The 17,664-nt window shown below is 35.7% G+C and overlaps 5 protein-coding genes across 8 annotated transcripts; 2 read left to right on the forward strand and 3 right to left on the reverse strand.

The window, feature by feature from the left end:
- Window positions 1-268: 268 nt before the first annotated feature.
- On the forward strand, window positions 269-2,070 carry LOC108830620 (GDSL esterase/lipase At1g33811). Its single transcript, XM_018604217.2, has 6 exons — window positions 269-444; window positions 536-639; window positions 742-866; window positions 966-1,214; window positions 1,301-1,568; window positions 1,649-2,070. Exons 1-6 carry the CDS (start codon window positions 296-298, stop codon window positions 1,864-1,866), a joined length of 1,113 nt encoding a protein of 370 aa, XP_018459719.2. The 5' UTR covers window positions 269-295; the 3' UTR covers window positions 1,867-2,070.
- Window positions 2,071-2,282: 212 nt separating this feature from the next.
- LOC108857559 (immune-associated nucleotide-binding protein 9) lies at window positions 2,283-4,326 on the reverse strand. 4 transcript variants are annotated; one of them, XM_018631548.2, is made up of 6 exons: window positions 4,224-4,326; window positions 3,697-3,954; window positions 3,352-3,629; window positions 3,110-3,274; window positions 2,903-3,037; window positions 2,283-2,662 (listed from the first exon to the last, which is right to left on the reverse strand). In XM_018631548.2, the coding sequence occupies exons 2-6, from the start codon at window positions 3,941-3,943 to the stop codon at window positions 2,456-2,458; spliced, it is 1,032 nt and encodes a 343-aa protein (XP_018487050.1). In that variant the 5' UTR covers window positions 3,944-3,954; window positions 4,224-4,326; the 3' UTR covers window positions 2,283-2,455. The 4 variants fall into 4 exon arrangements, with proteins under 4 accessions (XP_018487050.1, XP_018487049.1, XP_018487051.1 ...); XM_018631547.2 differs by having other exon boundaries at window positions 4,228-4,270; XM_018631549.2 differs by lacking the exon at window positions 4,224-4,326 and adding an exon at window positions 4,075-4,104.
- Window positions 4,327-8,290: 3,964 nt separating this feature from the next.
- LOC108830615 (regulator of nonsense transcripts UPF3) lies at window positions 8,291-11,591 on the forward strand. Its single transcript, XM_018604212.2, is given in 14 exon segments — window positions 8,291-8,594; window positions 8,734-8,840; window positions 8,931-9,125; window positions 9,222-9,301; window positions 9,384-9,479; window positions 9,562-9,682; window positions 9,792-9,889; window positions 10,005-10,196; window positions 10,198-10,237; window positions 10,322-10,465; window positions 10,557-10,643; window positions 10,747-10,895; window positions 10,972-11,029; window positions 11,143-11,591. Coding segments are annotated over 13 exon segments (1,488 nt in total). The 5' UTR covers window positions 8,291-8,454; the 3' UTR covers window positions 11,011-11,029; window positions 11,143-11,591.
- Window positions 11,592-12,139: 548 nt separating this feature from the next.
- LOC108861257 (light-harvesting complex-like protein OHP2, chloroplastic) lies at window positions 12,140-13,442 on the reverse strand. Its single transcript, XM_018635089.2, has 2 exons — window positions 12,938-13,442; window positions 12,140-12,409 (listed from the first exon to the last, which is right to left on the reverse strand). The coding sequence occupies exons 1-2, from the start codon at window positions 13,330-13,332 to the stop codon at window positions 12,295-12,297; spliced, it is 510 nt and encodes a 169-aa protein (XP_018490591.1). The 5' UTR covers window positions 13,333-13,442; the 3' UTR covers window positions 12,140-12,294.
- Window positions 13,443-13,677: 235 nt separating this feature from the next.
- On the reverse strand, window positions 13,678-15,371 carry LOC108857184 (uncharacterized). The gene is made up of 3 exons (XM_018631133.2): window positions 15,214-15,371; window positions 14,470-15,047; window positions 13,678-14,019 (listed from the first exon to the last, which is right to left on the reverse strand). Exons 2-3 carry the CDS (start codon window positions 14,979-14,981, stop codon window positions 13,950-13,952), a joined length of 582 nt encoding a protein of 193 aa, XP_018486635.1. The 5' UTR covers window positions 14,982-15,047; window positions 15,214-15,371; the 3' UTR covers window positions 13,678-13,949.
- Between the last annotated feature and the right edge of the window lie 2,293 nt (window positions 15,372-17,664).

The following is a 17,664-nucleotide window of genomic DNA, read 5'->3' on the forward strand; positions in this document are numbered from 1 at the left end:
CAACTAGCAAGTATGGACTTGTGACACAAACAACTGGAAAGTGACACGTTAGACTCTGAGACCTCACGGGATTGCATAAGATGCTTGTGAACATAGCCATAGCTAAAAAGAAGTATGTTAAGAGAGTGAGAGAAGAACTAAAAAACAACTGTCACAACTCGTCCAGCACATGAAACCAATTATGACATACCGAACCAAACCAACTAACCACCCATTTCCTCAGTATATAACTGTGAACTCCACTCAAACCTTTTTCAAACTCATTCTTTTTGAAACCTATCAACATTTTAACTTAATGGCAATTCACCGTTTTGTATTGTTAGTTAGTTTGAGTCTGGTGTTGTTTGGTCTACAAACGGCCGTGTCACAGCGACAACAACAGTCACAAGTCCCATGTTTATACATCTTTGGTGACTCCTTGGTCGATAACGGAAACAATAACAGGTTTGGTTTTGCGTTTTATATGTATTATTGTATATTTTTATCCATCTATACATGTGTTAGACAATTTCATAGTAAGATTGAATATATGTAGGCTGCTTTCTCTTGCGAGGGCTAATTACCGGCCTTATGGCATCGACTTTCCCCAGGGTGCAACCGGAAGATTCACCAATGGTCGCACCTACGTTGATGCTCTTGGTACTTTTGTGTGCATTTATGTTTTTTTCCCTAATGCTTATTAAAAAAAAAATCGTATCTATTGATACTAATACTTTTATTACATTTCTCTTGTTTTTGTAGCTCAAATTCTTGGATTTCGGACTTACATTCCACCATACTCCAGGATTCGTGGCCAGGCTTTGCTAAGAGGTGCGAATTTCGCATCGGGTGCGGCCGGCATTAGAGATGAGACCGGTGACAACTTGGTACACAGTTTATAAGTTCTTAATCCTATCATGAGAAGTTTTGAACCAACATCATTTCTGTTGTAAACTAAATCAATCTATACATGGAAATGTTTGTAGGGTGCGCATACTTCTATGAACCAGCAGGTCAATTCTTACACAAACGCGGTTCAACAAATGCTTCAATACTTCAGAGGAGACACAAATGAGCTCCAAAGATACTTAAGCCGTTGCATTTTCTATTCGGGAATGGGTAGTAACGATTACCTCAACAATTACTTCATGCCTGACTTTTACTCAACCAGTACCGATTTCAATGACAAAACCTATGCCGAGTCCCTCATAAAAAACTACACACAACAGCTCACTGTAAGGCTTCATCAATTTTATACAGTATAATCATGAAATTTATAGTTTACTTGCACATCTCATATGATTATTTTGTTTGTTCTTAGCGGTTGTACCAATTTGGAGCCCGGAAAGTGATCGTGACCGCAGTGGGACAAATCGGGTGCATACCTTATGAGCTAGCCCGCTATAATAACCGCAACAACAGCACAGGCAGGTGCAATGACAAGATTAACAATGCAATTGCGTTGTTCAACTCTCAGCTCAAGAAACTAGTTGATCGTTTCAACAATGGTCAATTGCAAGGAGCCAAGTTTGTTTACCTTGATACCTACAAGAGCACTTCAGATCTTGCTGCCAATGGAGCCGCTTACGGTGAGCTATACATAATATCACACACAAACCAATACATTGAAAGTAAGTCTACAAATTCTTTAATATTTTTATTCCAACAGGATTTCAGGTGGTGGACAAAGGTTGTTGTGGGGTGGGGAGGAACAATGGTCAGATAACGTGTTTACCCCTGCAGCAGCCGTGCAGTGACCGGACCAAGTATCTCTTTTGGGATGCGTTTCACCCGACAGAGACGGCTAACATATTGCTGGCCAAGTCTAATTTCAACTCTCGAGCTTACGCTTACCCCATTAACATTCAAGAACTAGCCAATCTTTGAATAAAGGAGATCTTGATATGAGCTTGCTTGTATGCTGTGTTTCTTCACTTATATATTTCTTTGAAATAACTATGAATTTTCTTTGTTTTGTATTGTTCCTCTTATTTTCAGCTATATGTATGTCTCAAGCTAATTGCAAATTGTTAGCCACATGATGTATCAAAGTTGTCATATTATGTACATCTACAACTACAGTTCTTTCTTATATTTTCATGACTATATTTATTGTGTGAAAATTACTTTTTAATACTCCAATTCAAGTTATAAAATAAAATGTAATGCTCGATTTTGTACAACTTCCAATGATTGGTGTTACATGATCAATGGTTGCAATAGGTACCATTAGCATTACTTGACACTCAACACGTAAGGTCGGTTTTCTAGCTTTGTCCAGTCCTACCAAGCAGCAATCAAACTAAACACACAAAATCGTCCAGCATCAAATTCAGAAGAGAGAAAAAATAATATTCACGTGCATCCGTCATTATTTAGACTTATAAAACACCTTTTTGTCTTTTGATGATAATAAAACCACAATATATTTTGAATAAATGAAGCCCTTATGAAAGAAGCTTGGATATAATCTCAATCAAAGATTGATGCACTTTCCGAGTTTTTTCTGGAGCTCCTTTGTCTCTTTCTCCGCCCTCTCCAGATTCTCTCTCAGCTTCTTAATCTCATCACTTGACCGTTTCTGAACTTCATTTGCCCTCTCTTCAGCTTCAAGTCTTGCCGCTTGCTCTTCACCTAGCTGCTTCTCCAGCCTCTTTGCCGTTTCTTTAAGCTTTGTCTCAACCTGGACAACAACAACAACAACAACAACATAAAGCTGATTATGAAGTAACAAACATAGCGTTTAGCTCGCTCAATACCATCATGAAGGACAATGTCCACAATAGTTTAAACGTTTGTGCTTTGTGGTTGAAACTTTGAGAAACAGAGTAAATTGATATGTACATATTGTGAATTTTCTAAAATTCACTAGCATAAAAATCTTTTAGGAAGACCAGAAGTTAACAATGTGGTAAAGATATACCATCTCCGTGATACGGCTAAGCTGTCTGTCATAGGATATCTCTATCTGCTTCTTGAACTCAGATATCTCACTCTTTGAATAACCCTTGAGCGATTCAACCTCCTTTTTCTGGTCACGTAGCTTGATAGCCTCCTCCTGAGAGAACACAAATCATTAATAATAAGCATTCTATGCCTCTGAAAATCAGATCAAAGAAGCAAATTTCACCTGTAGTTCATGGAACAACTCATCTGTAAACGGTTTTCCATTGTTCTTTCTAGCAACAGAGTCAACAAGTGAGAGAAGCTTCTGAACTTGTTCAGATTTCTTCCGCTTATTGGTAGTCTTGTTATCAAACAGTACCATTCTATTGTCACATAGTTCAAGAATCTCCTACACAATTCAAAAAAAAACATGCATAAGCAAAGCTATAATAAAAAAAAAAAACTTGTGTAAAAGATATTACTGACTTTCAGAAACTCAGGGCACTCCTGACCCAAGTAGTCCTCCAAGGTCTCATCGTTGTCTTCCAAATCATCCCCACCGGTAAAGACAATGATCATATAGTCAGAGATCTTACTGCCGAAAAGCGTCTGCAAGTGATAGAGAACAGACTGCTCCTCATCTGTAGGACGACCCCTCACAGTGAACACCAACAGAACAGCATGGATTCCACCTTCAGCAAGAGTTATGCATCTCACAATCTCTTTCCCTATAAACTCTGCTGCCGTTGACAAATCAAACAGACCTGCAAGAAGATATGTGAGAATCGTTTCGTGACTTGTCAATGGAAAGACAAGAAGAGAGGTTTTTACCAGGAGTGTCGATAACGTTGATGATCTGTCCATCTTCTTTGACAACTCTCTGTGACTCTGATGTGCTAGTCACTCCCTTAGAGCTTGCTTTTGACTTGAACGCTTTCTTTCCAAGGATGCTGTTACCTGTTGCGCTCTTTCCGTTTCCAGTACGGCCGACAAGAACTAGGGTTCGGTTAGGGTTTGAGGATGAAGCAAATTCCCAATCATCTTCCATCATGTCTCCACCCATCTTCAACGACCTCATATGCTTTTTTACTGTAGAAAACAATGAAAATTTCGTTGATCGCTTAAAGGGTTGAATCAAAAGTTCTGACCCTTTGACAGAGTAATCAGACAATGAAAGTAACAGTGACGATCGCAAAGAACTTTACAAACCTAAACTCTCAAGTTTCCAAATAGAATATTACTTGCTTTGCAAAGAGGATTTTACACACCAAAGCAATACAGAAACAGAACAGAACTACAGAGTCAACAACAGATCAAACGACAATAGATGAAGTAAGAAAGAGAAGATAGAAGATTACTTGCTTTTAAAAGAGGCGAGATGAAGCGACAGACGGATGTTTTAGGTAACACAAAAGCCACAACAAAAGCAGATATCTTTTATATGGACTCAGTAAACCCTTATTCAACTCTACTGGAACGTTACGTATCTAACAAATAAATAAATAAAAAATCTTATTTTATCAGATAAATATCTTAAATATTAAGCCCTCTTAATTAAAATAAAGTATTTTAAAATATTTTTTGGATAAGATTTTCTATTTTGAAATATGCATTTAATAAAATAATAATGTTTTGTTTGTGAGATTATATAAATAAAACTTTCCAATGTAATTTTTATATATATATTTTTTGACTAATGTACTTTTTATATATTAAAAAACCTAAAGATAATTAGATGAAAAGTTTTCTCTTGTGATATATACAAATAAACACGGGTCACCTAGTTGAGTAATTACATATTGTATGATGTAATTATCTTCTTTCTGTGGCTAATATGAGACGACGTTTTGCTTGTGATGACGATTTATTTTCCCCTCACAACTATTGTATAGAAGTTTGGGTGAATTTGCGAGATAGCTAAGTTTGGGTTGGTAATTAAGTGGATGAACATGATGTTGACAGTATTAAGGATCTAACAATTTGGCCTCAATTCATCCGGTTGTACCCCTTAATCAAACAGGTCTTCGGTCATTATTAATAAACATTATTAATAAACGGAGGTGACGTCGAAGGGAAAAAACAGAGGTCACATTGATGGAAGAAAGACGTCCATGTCGTACAGGTAAAATAAGATCCATATTTACCGCACATATAGTATACTAGATAAACGAGATAGCATAAGGACATTACACTCTAACACGACTTGTATGAGTAAATACAAATTCTGGAAATCTAAAAGATCCTTTAATAGAGAAAATAATAGGTTCATTGTAAGCATGGTAACTTTTCAATACCATATGAAATAGTAGAAACTATTCCCTAACTAGTAAATGACAACCCCAATGTTAAAATTTTAACACTTCATCTGAAACACATACCATGTTATAACAGTATAGAATGTGGGAACACTATACCCTAATTTGGGAAAAATGAACCCAAATCCATTTGATCAACAGTATTACAACTACATAAACAGTCGTTGAGATAATATACTATAATATTATACTATTCCACATGGAAAGCTTTAGACAGTACAATTGACTCACTTATTGTACTATACATATAGTTCATTAATATACAACATAATTGGTTGTAGGGTATGTACATATGATAGCGTCAGTTACTAAGGGTTAAGAGTAGAAAAGTTCGATGTCAATCCATCATCTAACGCAGTCTTGACGATGTCAATCCATCGGAGGTGGAAGTAGCTGTTCACCCGCTTACGTCCGTAAGGCTCATATCCAGACTCGAACAGTCTACTAGGAAGGCCTAAATCCTCCATGATTTATCTGTAAAAGCATCAACATTTGCAATTATTAGACATGATTTAGTATAGTTAAAACAGTGAGTAGTATATGACATAGTACAAACATTGTCGAACCAAATAGTATACTATAAGAACACACATGGAATCTGATATAATTATACTATTTGTTGGCAGAGATAATTCACGTAGAATAGAATATACATATTAAGAAATAGTCTTCTATTTCACTGAAAAACCTTCCCATAAACAAGTTTACAACATTCGGTGAACTTGATGGATGAAGACAAAACTGAAAAAATAGACGTTTTGAAGACATATACATAAACTACCATTTGGTCGTCTCCGACCATTACCCATCCTCAACTTCATACTATATTTCTGTCATTGTCGGAGGGAATTGAGGTAAAACGTAATTAAGTAATTAAAATTCCGGTGAGTTAACTACTCGAAGGAAGTTAAATCTTCAAACAGTATGCCTCGGAAATTTATCACACAAAAAACCTAGATAATCGAAGAAAGAGAAAAAAACTTACGTTTGTAAAAGAGAGCGGCCGTCGCTGATGGCGCAGATAGGAAATGGATGAAAGACCACAATCGAACAACCTCCAACAATTTCTTTGCTCTTTCCTTCGATTTTGATAACAGCTGTTGTTAATGTTGAAGACCGTCATCAGAATCAAGAAGTAAGACGAAGAAGTAATGTGAAGAAGAAGACACTGTGCACGATACCTGAGAAAAGGAGAAAGGTAATATAATTAAAAGTGATGGGTGAAAATAGAACCGCCACGACATAATGATGAAAGTTATGGTAATTAAAATTAATTTAAAATGTTGACGGTTTCCCGGTCGTTTTTCAAGGACAAAATGGCTATTATTTATAATGTTGATGCTGTGTATTTGTGAGTTAGGTTATTTAGGTATTCAGTGAATTAACTTTTGTTTGGTTGATGTACAATGCAATTTCCCTAGAAGTTTTACAAAAAAAAAAAAAACTATTGTATAGAACCGTTTCCACACAGACTTTACCAATCATCTGTTGATCCCCATCAAATAAAAGTTTGAAACTTAATCAGAGCATCTCCAAAAAGAACACTATAATTTCAAATATAGAGTTTGCTTTCAAAATTTTTTTTTTAAAACTTTAAATTTAGAGTTTTGTGGAGTGAAATTTCAAATTTGAAGTTTCATCTTTTTATTTGCAATTTGATCCTTATAATTAATTACATATCACATTTATGATTCTTAATTATTATTTTGTCTACTATTTTAATCCTTAAAGTTTTTATATCTCATAATTGTTTCAGATTTATTTTTATAAATTCAAGTTTTACACATAAATTAAATAAAAAATTTAAAATAAAATGTATATTATTTTAAAACTGTACTTAGACAAAAAGAATATTACAAAAAAAACTTAATAATTTTTTTAAAGGGTACATGAAGAAATAATTATTATACATAATCAAATATTAAACTACAAACAAAATACCACATTGTATAATGATTATGTCTTCATGTACCCTTTTAAAAAAATTATTAAGTTTCTTTTTTAATATTCTTGTTGTATAATTCTATTTTAAAAATAAAATTTTAAATAAAAATTCATAATTAAATATTAAACTACAAACAAAATATCACATTATTTCATAAAATTATTAATAATTTTATGAAATAATGTGATATTTTGTTTGTAGTTTAATTTTTTTATTATATATCTCTATTTATAATTTATCTTTTAGTGTAAGATTTTATTAATTAATATTTCTGTAATCTTTTTATATATGTCTTAGTTATTTATAAAAGTTTTATGGATATACATTAATTATGATAATACAAAGACCATAGAGTAAAATACAAATAGATTTGAAGTTAAGTTTAAAGTTTTGCTTTTAGAGAAAAACACCTTGAAACTTCAAATATAGAGTTTTTGCAAATTCTAAAATAAAGAGTATTTTGGAGATGTTCTAAAAGTAAAAGTTTGAAACCTGTATCAACATACAAAAGAAATTGTCGGTTATTCTACTCAAACCAACGGTAAACCAACTTCTTATTTAACAAAACCATATTAAAAACCAAACCATAATTCTACTCAACATTCACCTTAAAATTTTGCTAGGGCTTATTTACTATCTAACCAAATTTAAAAATGAAATTAGGTAGACAACATTGATTTTAACATAATGAAAAATCTAACATTTATAGCAAAGTGAACCAATTATACTTTTCCTATTTGCACCACTTGAATCTCCCTGAAGAATCTACTAATTTTAAAATCTTTAAAATCTTCTGAAATTCCAATTCCAATAAGTCCCCTAGTCAAACGTGTATTTTTATAAGATATGTAGAATTGTCGGTTATAAAATCGTCCATAGTATCTTTTATTGTTTGTAATAACATAATTATTCAACGTTAAAAAATAACGTGTGAGAAATAAACTTTTTAAACATAAATTAGTACTAAAGATTCTACTTTAAAATTTTTGATAAGGAATCTTTTCTTTGGATTCTATTTTGGTTAGTGTACTCTTATTAGATTTCATAAAGACAAGCATTTTAACCCAAGGTAGGCTCAAACATTGGCCCATATAGACTCGAAAGTCCACATAACCCCCAATTGCACGTATTCCGGTTAGGTTTCTCTTCCGTGGGATTTTTCTTGTTTTTTTTTTATTTATTTAATTATTAGCTTTGTTTCAGAGAAAGAGGAAACAAATTAGGGCAAAACTGGTTGCGATTCGATTGCTTCACTGCGTCTGATGTGTTTCACCCTTCTTCACCGTCTTTCTCTTTGAATTCAGAACGAATTAGGGTTTCTTTGATCTGATGAAGGACCCGTCAGCGAAGAGGAAGGTGGTTGTACGCCACTTGCCTCCTTCTCTCTCTCAGTCCGATCTCTTATCCCAAATCGACCCTCGTTTCGGTGATCGTTACAATTGGGTTTCCTTTCGCCCTGGAAAGTCCAGGTACGCTCTTATCTGAGTCATTTGGTTTTTAACTAATAAAGATGATTGCTTTTAGGGTTATCGATTGTGTTCTGGGAAAAAAAATGATATTAATTGAGAACAGAACTACACTCAGTATGAGTTTTGTGTCTTTCCTCAGCTATAAAACTCAGAAGTGTGCACGAGCCTACTTTGGTTTCAAGGCACCTGAAGATGTTTACGACTTCGCTGCTTTTTTCAACGGCCATGTTTTTGTTAATGAAAAGGGTATTTAACCTTTAACTTTAATCTCTCTGACTGCATGTGTTTTTTTTTAGTAAGTACATATGTATGAGATTATGTGCTTCTTTTGTTTAGGTGCTCAGTTCAAGGCCATTGTTGAATATGCTCCTTCACAGCGTGTGCCCAAACCATCTGACAAGAAAGATCCTCGTGAAGGCTCTATTACCAAAGACCCTTGTTATCTTGAATTCGTTAAGCTTCTTGCTCAGCCTGTTGAGAATCTCCCTAGTGCTGAACTCCAGTTGGAAAGAAGAGAAGCTGAGCACTCTGGTTTGTCTTTCGTTTTCCACTTTCAATCGTTCTTTCAACCAAGTTGGTTATTCTGTAATGAAGGAATGGAACTCACTAATTGAAATCACTTTTTAGGTTCTTCAAAACCGGCTCCTATTGTTACCCCTCTTATGGAATTCATTCGTCAAAAACGTGCTACTGTGATTGGATCCCAGGTAATCATAGATTCCACCTTGTAGTTTATCTGTTTCAAAATGGAGTATCTAGGTTGATCTCTGGTTTCTGTTAAAGCAACAGGGTTTAGATGTTCGCAGAGGTGGCAGAAGAGCCAGGGCAGTCTCTGCAAACAAGCCAGCTTCAAGGCCCTCAAAGCGAAACTCTGAAAAGAAAAAGGTGCGTCTCTTACTTTGTATGAGTGAATATCCATTGTGCTCTGCCATTTGTGTCTATTTTAATCTTTTACTTTTCTTAAAAGTATGTGGAAAAAGACAATTCAAAAAGCGTGTCCCGGAAGGTTGCATCAGACGCCGGCAGTTCTAAGCAAGTTTACAATCAGCCAAATCCAAGTGGAAAGGACATACCAGTTACTGAAACTGGTAATCAATCAAAAATATAGTTATTCCTAATTAGCTTATCGCGGATTTTCCCTACTGGTAGAAGTCCCACTGTCTTTCGAATTTATTTTTATCATCTGCACAATCGCAGCCTCTGTCATGGATAGCTCTCTCCCAGGGATTGCATTGACTATGGATTCTGGGAAGAAAAAGATCTTGCTCCTGAAAAAGGACCGAGACAGTCCTGTTGTAAGCTTTTTCTCTTTAAGAACCTTGATTTCTTTTTCATCCTGTGTTTTGATAGTTGTAGACAGAATCATGCGTTATGTACAGCTTCTCATTTGTCAATGTAACGGCTTTTCAGAACTCTACACCACAACCAGAACAGCAGATGGAAACTAATCTTTCTGGAAGCTCCTTGACTTCAAGACAGGATCAGAAGATTGTTGTTGGTGGAAGGTTGATCAAGGGAATACTTCAGAGAAATGAGCCGCGACCTAGTCAGTCCTCATCTTTTGTGCAGCCGGAGTCAAGAGTGGAACCTTTGGAAGCAGAAAAACTCCAAGCGTTCTCCTCGGCCAGCAAACACTCGAGCAGGTTATAAAGGAGTAGAATTTTAGTCTAAATAGTAACTTCCCAAGTTATGCTGATAAATTTAAAAGAGAGATGCTAAATATGCAGGGAAAGACTATCAGGTTTCTGGTACCAACAGTGAGAAGCAAGAGAGGCGTCCAAGAAACAAGGAGAGACCTGATCGTGTTGTGTGGACTCCTCGTCGCTCTGATGGGTCCAGTATCAGCGAGGATCAACTGTCATCTTCAATAGGTGCTGTTCCTTTTGTTGACCAATACGTATTAGTTTACATTTTTGGTTTTACTCCATGACATATTAACTCATATTGTATATGAGCTTACAGCAAACAATGGAGAAGTGAAAGAAAGGATGTTGTTGCAAAGATCTGGAGAAGTGGTGAACTCCTCTGGTGGACATTCTCTTGAGAATGGTTAGTTCAGTTGAAGTTAGAGAATGCGTAATGTGCCTTGTGTGTGTCATTATATGAATGTAAAGGTGATGTTGGTTCTGTCAAAACTTCCGACTCTATTCAGGTTCTACAAGACATTCTGGTCGCCGTGTTGGAGCTCGCAATAGAAAAGAAGAGGGCTTTGCGATGACTGGTGAGGGTAAATCATCCCGGAGAGGAGGTGGTGGTGGTGGTGGTGGTGGTGGTGGTGGTGGTGGTCCCAATTCACATGAGGCAAGCCGGACCAAAACCTTATTATGATATACTCCTATATCCGTGTTTAAAAGACTCGATTTTCACTGTGTTGCAGAAGCAAATGTGGATCCAAAAATCATCATCGGGTACTTGATATATTCACTTAACATATGGTATGTAAAGCTGCCCTCTATTACTTTCAGCGTTTAACAGCAATTTATTGTTCTCTTCATTATCTATTAGATGGCCTTGTCAACACAATGTTGTGATTGTTATGATCTTTCAGGCCTTATAAATCAGCCAATTCCAATGGATTTTGTTCTTGACGGGAATCTATAGATCTCAACCGAAATGGAGAGTAACACTATCAACACACTCTTGTTTTTGAGGACTTATGGTCCAACGTCGTAAGTCGTAGTATTGCGCATAAAAGAGGCCCTTCTCACAGTAGGAATCAGCTCAAGATTTATGGGTTTTGAGATAAGAAAGACTCGGTTGCTACTGTCTTTGAAGGCTTTTAGCGATTCATGGTACCTACATCCCTTTTAGGCTTGTGCTGTGTGGATGAGAAGTGACAATTACAATGAAATAAGTGTATAGGGAGCAGGAAATACTTTATCGGGTTTTATTTTGTGTTCCTGAACGTGATTTGCAGTATTTACCCTTAAATAGTTTGATTACTGTGAAGTAAATTGCTTGCTGTTTTCCTTGTGGAAGTGGATTTGTTTCACCTGATTGCTATATAATTTATACCCCTCCAAATATGTTCTTCCATCTCACCAGGATTTAAGATGTTTTCTTTTTGTCAGACCGCGTATGCGATACTAACGTGCCAAAATTTACAAATTGAGTACTTTGGTAGAACAGATAATAGACAAATTCATCATTTCCATGACTCACACACTAAAGGTTCTGATAAAGCAGATAAATCACACTCCCAGGCTTAAATTAGTGTTTGCAGTATATAGCACTGGGCGATGATCTCGATTCGAGCTGTACCCATGGACCAATGTTGGAGAAGGTAACACTGAGCGCAGAAAGATACGGGAAAGGGAGAAGATTCTATGTTCAGAAACTAGACGACTGTCCGCTCTCACCAGACGTTCAGGAGAAGCTAGTGAGAGACAACAGCCCTGAAGGAGTTTACAAGATCAAATGAAGTGATCATTCTCCTTTCTTCTCAAAAACTCAGTCTCTCCACAAGATCCTTCTCGAGATTGCACAGATTCCTTAAAGTTCTTTTTTTTCTTTTCTTTTGTTTGCATGTTTAGAACTGATACATAGATGATATTATTATTATTACTAATTGAAGATAAAAGAGGTTGAATACACAAATGGTCCAATGTATTTAAGATATCTAGAAATAACATATACAGGAAGGAAGAATGAGAAACAAGATAGAAGATTGAGAGACGAGAAGAAGAACAACACTCTTTTATTATTCCAAGTCTATAATGCCGAAATTGGAGAGAAGGATTTTAACTTGGTCGACAAGGTCTGAGCCTGTTGCATACTCTGTAAGCATCCCCACCGCAAAACCAAACATAGCCCACCTGCAAACAAATACACAGAGAGACAACATCTCATGTCCGGGAACTGTTAAAACTAATTCTTGAATCCACCAAAGTTTTTGTGTGTGGTCATTAGTAAGGACATGGTTTCATTTATAATTGTTAGAACGTAGCAGTCTAGCATGAGCTTTCTGTCTACCTAAGACAAATGGCAGAACAGTCATGAAACAAACACATCAAAGTTCGAAAACTCTATATATGTCTGAATTTGAAGATGGTAATTAAAGCTGATACAGAACACATCAATGTTTGAATATAATGTCTAAATTCATGCAAATGAAGAAACATCAACTTACTTTTGAGAAGCAGAGCAAGCCCCAAATGCAATTAAGATTTGAGGACTGATATTCGAGACCATTAAAGCTGATAAAGAGAACACTAGAAAGAGCAAGTATGATCAAACTCACCTCTCTATTTCTAAATCTATTTGAGTTACTAGCAAATCACAAAGTAATCAAATTTGACAACTGAGCATCATAAAGTGAAAAGTAAAAGGAGGAAGGAAGTTACCTTCCATTGGAGATTTCGTTTTTGGGTTGGAAACCAAAGAAGGGACCTTGACCAGCAGCTTCAAGCTTCTTCTGCTTAAAGTATTCCTGAAGCTCTTTAGCCTTCTGCCTCTGAAACTCCACCGTAACTACACTCTTACCATCCACAGCCACCGTTTTCTGCAGCGGTGGAGAAGAAGAAGAAGAGGAAGTAGGAGGAACAGGTTTTTGCGGAGGCGTAGGCTCCCGGAGAGTAGGAGGAGCAGATGGCCTTCTCAATGGACCTTCGGCCTGAGAACATCTGATGATGAAGACACATGGCTTACTCGTAGAGAATCTGAAAGACGATGAAGTTGTAGAAGAAGAAGAATATGGATTAAGGATCCTAATACATTGAATCGGCGAAGCCACTGACATCTTTCGTTAATGGGGTTTGCTAGTTAAATTGTCTGATGTTCGAAGCTGTTATGTTTTAGTGTCTTTTGGTATTATTACTCTTGTGTGGATGAGACATGGCCAAGTCTCAGCATTTTCATAAACGGCTTTTGGTAATAGCCTTTTGTCAAATGCTACTTTGGAAATATCATCCCACGCGCGAGAACGCCGCGTTGACGTAACTAGACTATCACTAAACCTTCAGTTATAGGTACAAAGTTAGTAGTACTAGTTTAAACTTAGAAACTGAAGAATTTTGAATTTTCAACTCCCAAAAGTTGTGGTGTGGATTTTTTTTATCATTACAAGACATAGAGAGAGATGGTGTTGTTACATACTCTTGAATAATCTATAACTCAGCACAAATTTGACAAATCATCAAGTGGCTACAAAAGGTACACATCCAAAAGTTCCTCTTCTTATCCAAAACTACACGCATCTCTTTCTCCATATATATATATATAAATATGTCAAAGGTGCAGAAGCCCTTGGCCAGAAAAAGAGCGCATCTACCTCAACAATATGAGCTGCGCCAATGAAAAAGCCCTTTGTAGTCTGAAAACATGTCTTTAGCTTCTTCTTCTTGATCGAAGATCTGGTCACATGATTGTGCACATGCAGCTTTTTCTGTTTCCATGATGCAACTCATCATCCAGTTCATCCACTTCACTGCATATTCAATCAGGGCAAAAAGGTTTTCAACATGTTCAAAAATAGAATCTTAAGAGGAGCTACGTTGGTGCTATGACCAAGTGAAAAAAAAATAACAGAGTCAAATCGTGAATGATAAACAAGAACAACACAGATTCTTAAGAACAAAGAAAACTGTTGTATATAAACATCACTAGTCTACATAAGAATAACATCACTAGCCTGTATTCAAAGAATCAACAAGTTCAATATCTTTTTTTTTATTCTATTAAACTGCTGCTTAATTCTTGATCTAGAGTGTTACTATTTACCAAATCTCAGGAAACGATGATTGTGTTAAATCAGCAACCATAAAGTCAGTTTGTTTTCATATGAGATGTATATGCATTTATAGAATACATATATAGCGAGCCACACACATACAAAGATTGGAGTGTAATATATCTCATAAGAGAAAGCAATCCATACCTAGGCTCAAACTCTCTGACCTCAGCAATCTCAATACCACAAGTGTCAGGCCACTGGACTTTCCTTCTGTCAGCATGATTCAACACACCATTATCTCTACCCACATCATCATCATCATCTTCATCAGCAAGAACAGCATCGCTAAAAGATCTTTTCTTGAGGCTGCTCTTAAGCGCAAATCTATTACTAACAACTTCGCATTCGTATTCCACACTCTCTGGTGGTGGCGCCTCATCTGGTGGCTGAGAAGGATTTTCCTCGGGTCTATCAGATTTGCGACCGAAGCACGTGAGGGAATTGCAGGCACGTGAGAGCCATTTCTTAGAGGAATCTAACTGAAGCTTGGTGTCAGTAGTTTCTTCGACTACGAGATGATAATGTCTCCACGGGGATACTCTAACGGGTTTTTTGGGGGGTTCATCCTTGTGGCCTAGTAGAAGAACGGCTAAACCGTTGGTATAGCCAGAAGCTGATGAAGAGAAGAATCCTCCACCTTCTGCTGCAAACAACATCTGTGGATAATGCTCATTTACACATCCAAGACCAGTGTTTTTTTTGTGTGCACCACCCTCCAATCCCTAAACATTGAGTCAATAATCAAATCACGCTTATGCATCATTAACTATATGCTAAACCGACATTTACAATCGGTCTAATTCAGATTTGGAAGGAAACAGTGAAAACCAAAAAAACAAAAAGAAGAGCAAACAAAAGTGTGAAATGGCGAAAAGGGAGAAGACTCACGATTCACTTGACGGATCTGAGCGACGGAGAAGAGATGACCGGAGAATAAGCCGGCGAGTGAGAGAGAGAGAGAGAGATACGATTTTCTTTTTATTTTTGCTTTGGTGATGAAAAGGGGAAAGGAGAGTCATAAGTAAAAGAAGCGGCGCGTGAGTGGGACCCGGTTTGATATACAATCATGTTCGAAACCGACCAGACATCGTATTGTTTGCAATTTTCGATGATTGATAACTAAATCTTGCTCTATTATCATGATGATTCTTCCGAATCAATTCAAAGTTCACTTTGGAGATGTTGAAATGTCGGAACTTGCAACTCTTTTTTTGCTCCTATCTAAAACCATTTCGAGTAGGCCAATCAATCTATCGCCAACATGAACCGGATCAATGCTATTGGTTAAATAATGGTTATGGGACCGTTACTATTAGAAGATTTTTTTTTCTAAGTCTGGCTTTATTCATTAACTTATGATCCTGTATTCACAACACTGTTTGTTAATTCATCCGTAATGGCCGTCAAATAAAAGATTCGGTCTACGGAGTCGGCTCAACTCAGCGTTGTTCGGCATCATGAACTTTGCCCACAAGCTCGGCTTGAAGTATGATTCAAAGTCTTGGTTTAGATACTCGGCAGTGTTTTTAAAATCAGACCGACCCCGTCGTTAGACCGGATTGGATCTAGTAATTGGTTCGATCATGAACCGATCACATAATCAGATTGGATCTCAAAGTTATTAAACTAGTAAAACTAACAAAAATCTATAAATCATTCATATGAACATAAAACTAATTTATATTTATAGTGTTTTATGTTTAAAATTTATTTACATTTTAATTATGTATCATATTTGCTAATATTACTTTTAAATTTATATACAAAATATATTAAACCAGATTATTGAACCAGATTTGACTCAATCGAACTATAATGAACCGTGATCTAAAACTTTTTCGGTTTAGCATCCGGTCCGGTTTCAAAACACTGATGCTCCCCTTGGTTCATTAGGTTAAACCGACTTAAAGCAAAATGAAAAATAGATTTATCCATAAAAGAAAGACGAGAGACCATAAGCGGCATTCAAACTTGAACATATAGACTGAGAGCTAGAAATTGGGATTTTACTATAAGTTAACTACTAGATTTTGACCCGCGCTTTCAAAGCGCGGGTTTATTTTCCTTTATTTTTTTAAATTGACAAATATTTAGTAAATATCATATTTTTATATATTGGTTTTTTATAAAAGACTTAAGCTTTTTATCTTTCTTTATCGTGTTTTATTTTAAATGAGTATATACCTGAGTACAATATCCGGACCCAAAGAACCAACCCGAAACAGACCCGAAAGTTAGGGTCCCGAACCCGATCAGACCCGGGGTAAATATCCGTATGAGTTCTAAATTGCTATATCGGAAGATCCAGTCCCGAATCCGACCCGAACCGAGAACCGAATGAGTACCCGAAAATATCTGAAATGTGAATATATATCTAAAAATATATGTTATAATTATATTTATAATTATTTTAATATTTTAAATTAATATTATAAGTTAACTATAATAGTTATTTTCGGTACTTTTGAATATTTTTGGATAAAATATGATAGTTTGGATAAAAGTTTATCCAAAAAACTGTATAGAATTAGATTTTTTTGGTTATTTGAACCAAATCAGATACTTTGGTTACTTTGAGTACAATTAACCGAACCCGTTTTAGATACTTTGGTTATTTGTTTATTTTCAGGTTCTTATGCATGAGAACCGATCTCACCCGGACCCGGAAAGACCCGACTCGAACCCGACCCGATATTTTATAATATCCGAATAGGGTTTAATTTCAAAACCCGAAAAACGGATACCTGAAAGAACTGATCCGTACCCGAATGGGTACCCGAACATCCAGGTCTAATGAATATTTATGTTTAGAAAATTAAACTTTGTTTTTAATGAATTAAGTTGGTATAACTCTGATAAATTAATTTTATTATGTGGTTAATTTTTTTAATAAAAAAAATTATATACTTTTAATAAAGATTTATACTTTTCAATGAAAAAATCAATTTTTGATGAATGCTTAAATTATATTAAAAAAAAGAAAAAAACATAATAATTAAGTGATTAATTTTTGTTCACTACACAAAATATTAAGAATGGTTGAAAATAAATTATTTGAACTTGGAGAAAAAAATAAGAATTTGATCTGATTTTTTAATCTGCCCAAATGGCCCAAGAGAGATGATGTAGGTAGTGGGCTGGATCTAAAAATAATTACCCAATATAAATGTGTTATTAATATTACTTAATTGCCCTTAATGAAATATGCAATGTTAGTAAAGAAAAAGAGTATTTTTAGTAAAAAAACCAATAGGATCCTGCTTTAATAGTATAGATTTCTTGCTGATATATATTTTTTCGCCACACTCCGCTGAGTGCCCACTCATTTATCTTTTGCTC

Source organism: Raphanus sativus, chromosome 5, assembly GCF_000801105.2.
Source record: "Raphanus sativus cultivar WK10039 chromosome 5, ASM80110v3, whole genome shotgun sequence".
NCBI classification, from domain to species: domain Eukaryota; kingdom Viridiplantae; phylum Streptophyta; class Magnoliopsida; order Brassicales; family Brassicaceae; genus Raphanus; species Raphanus sativus.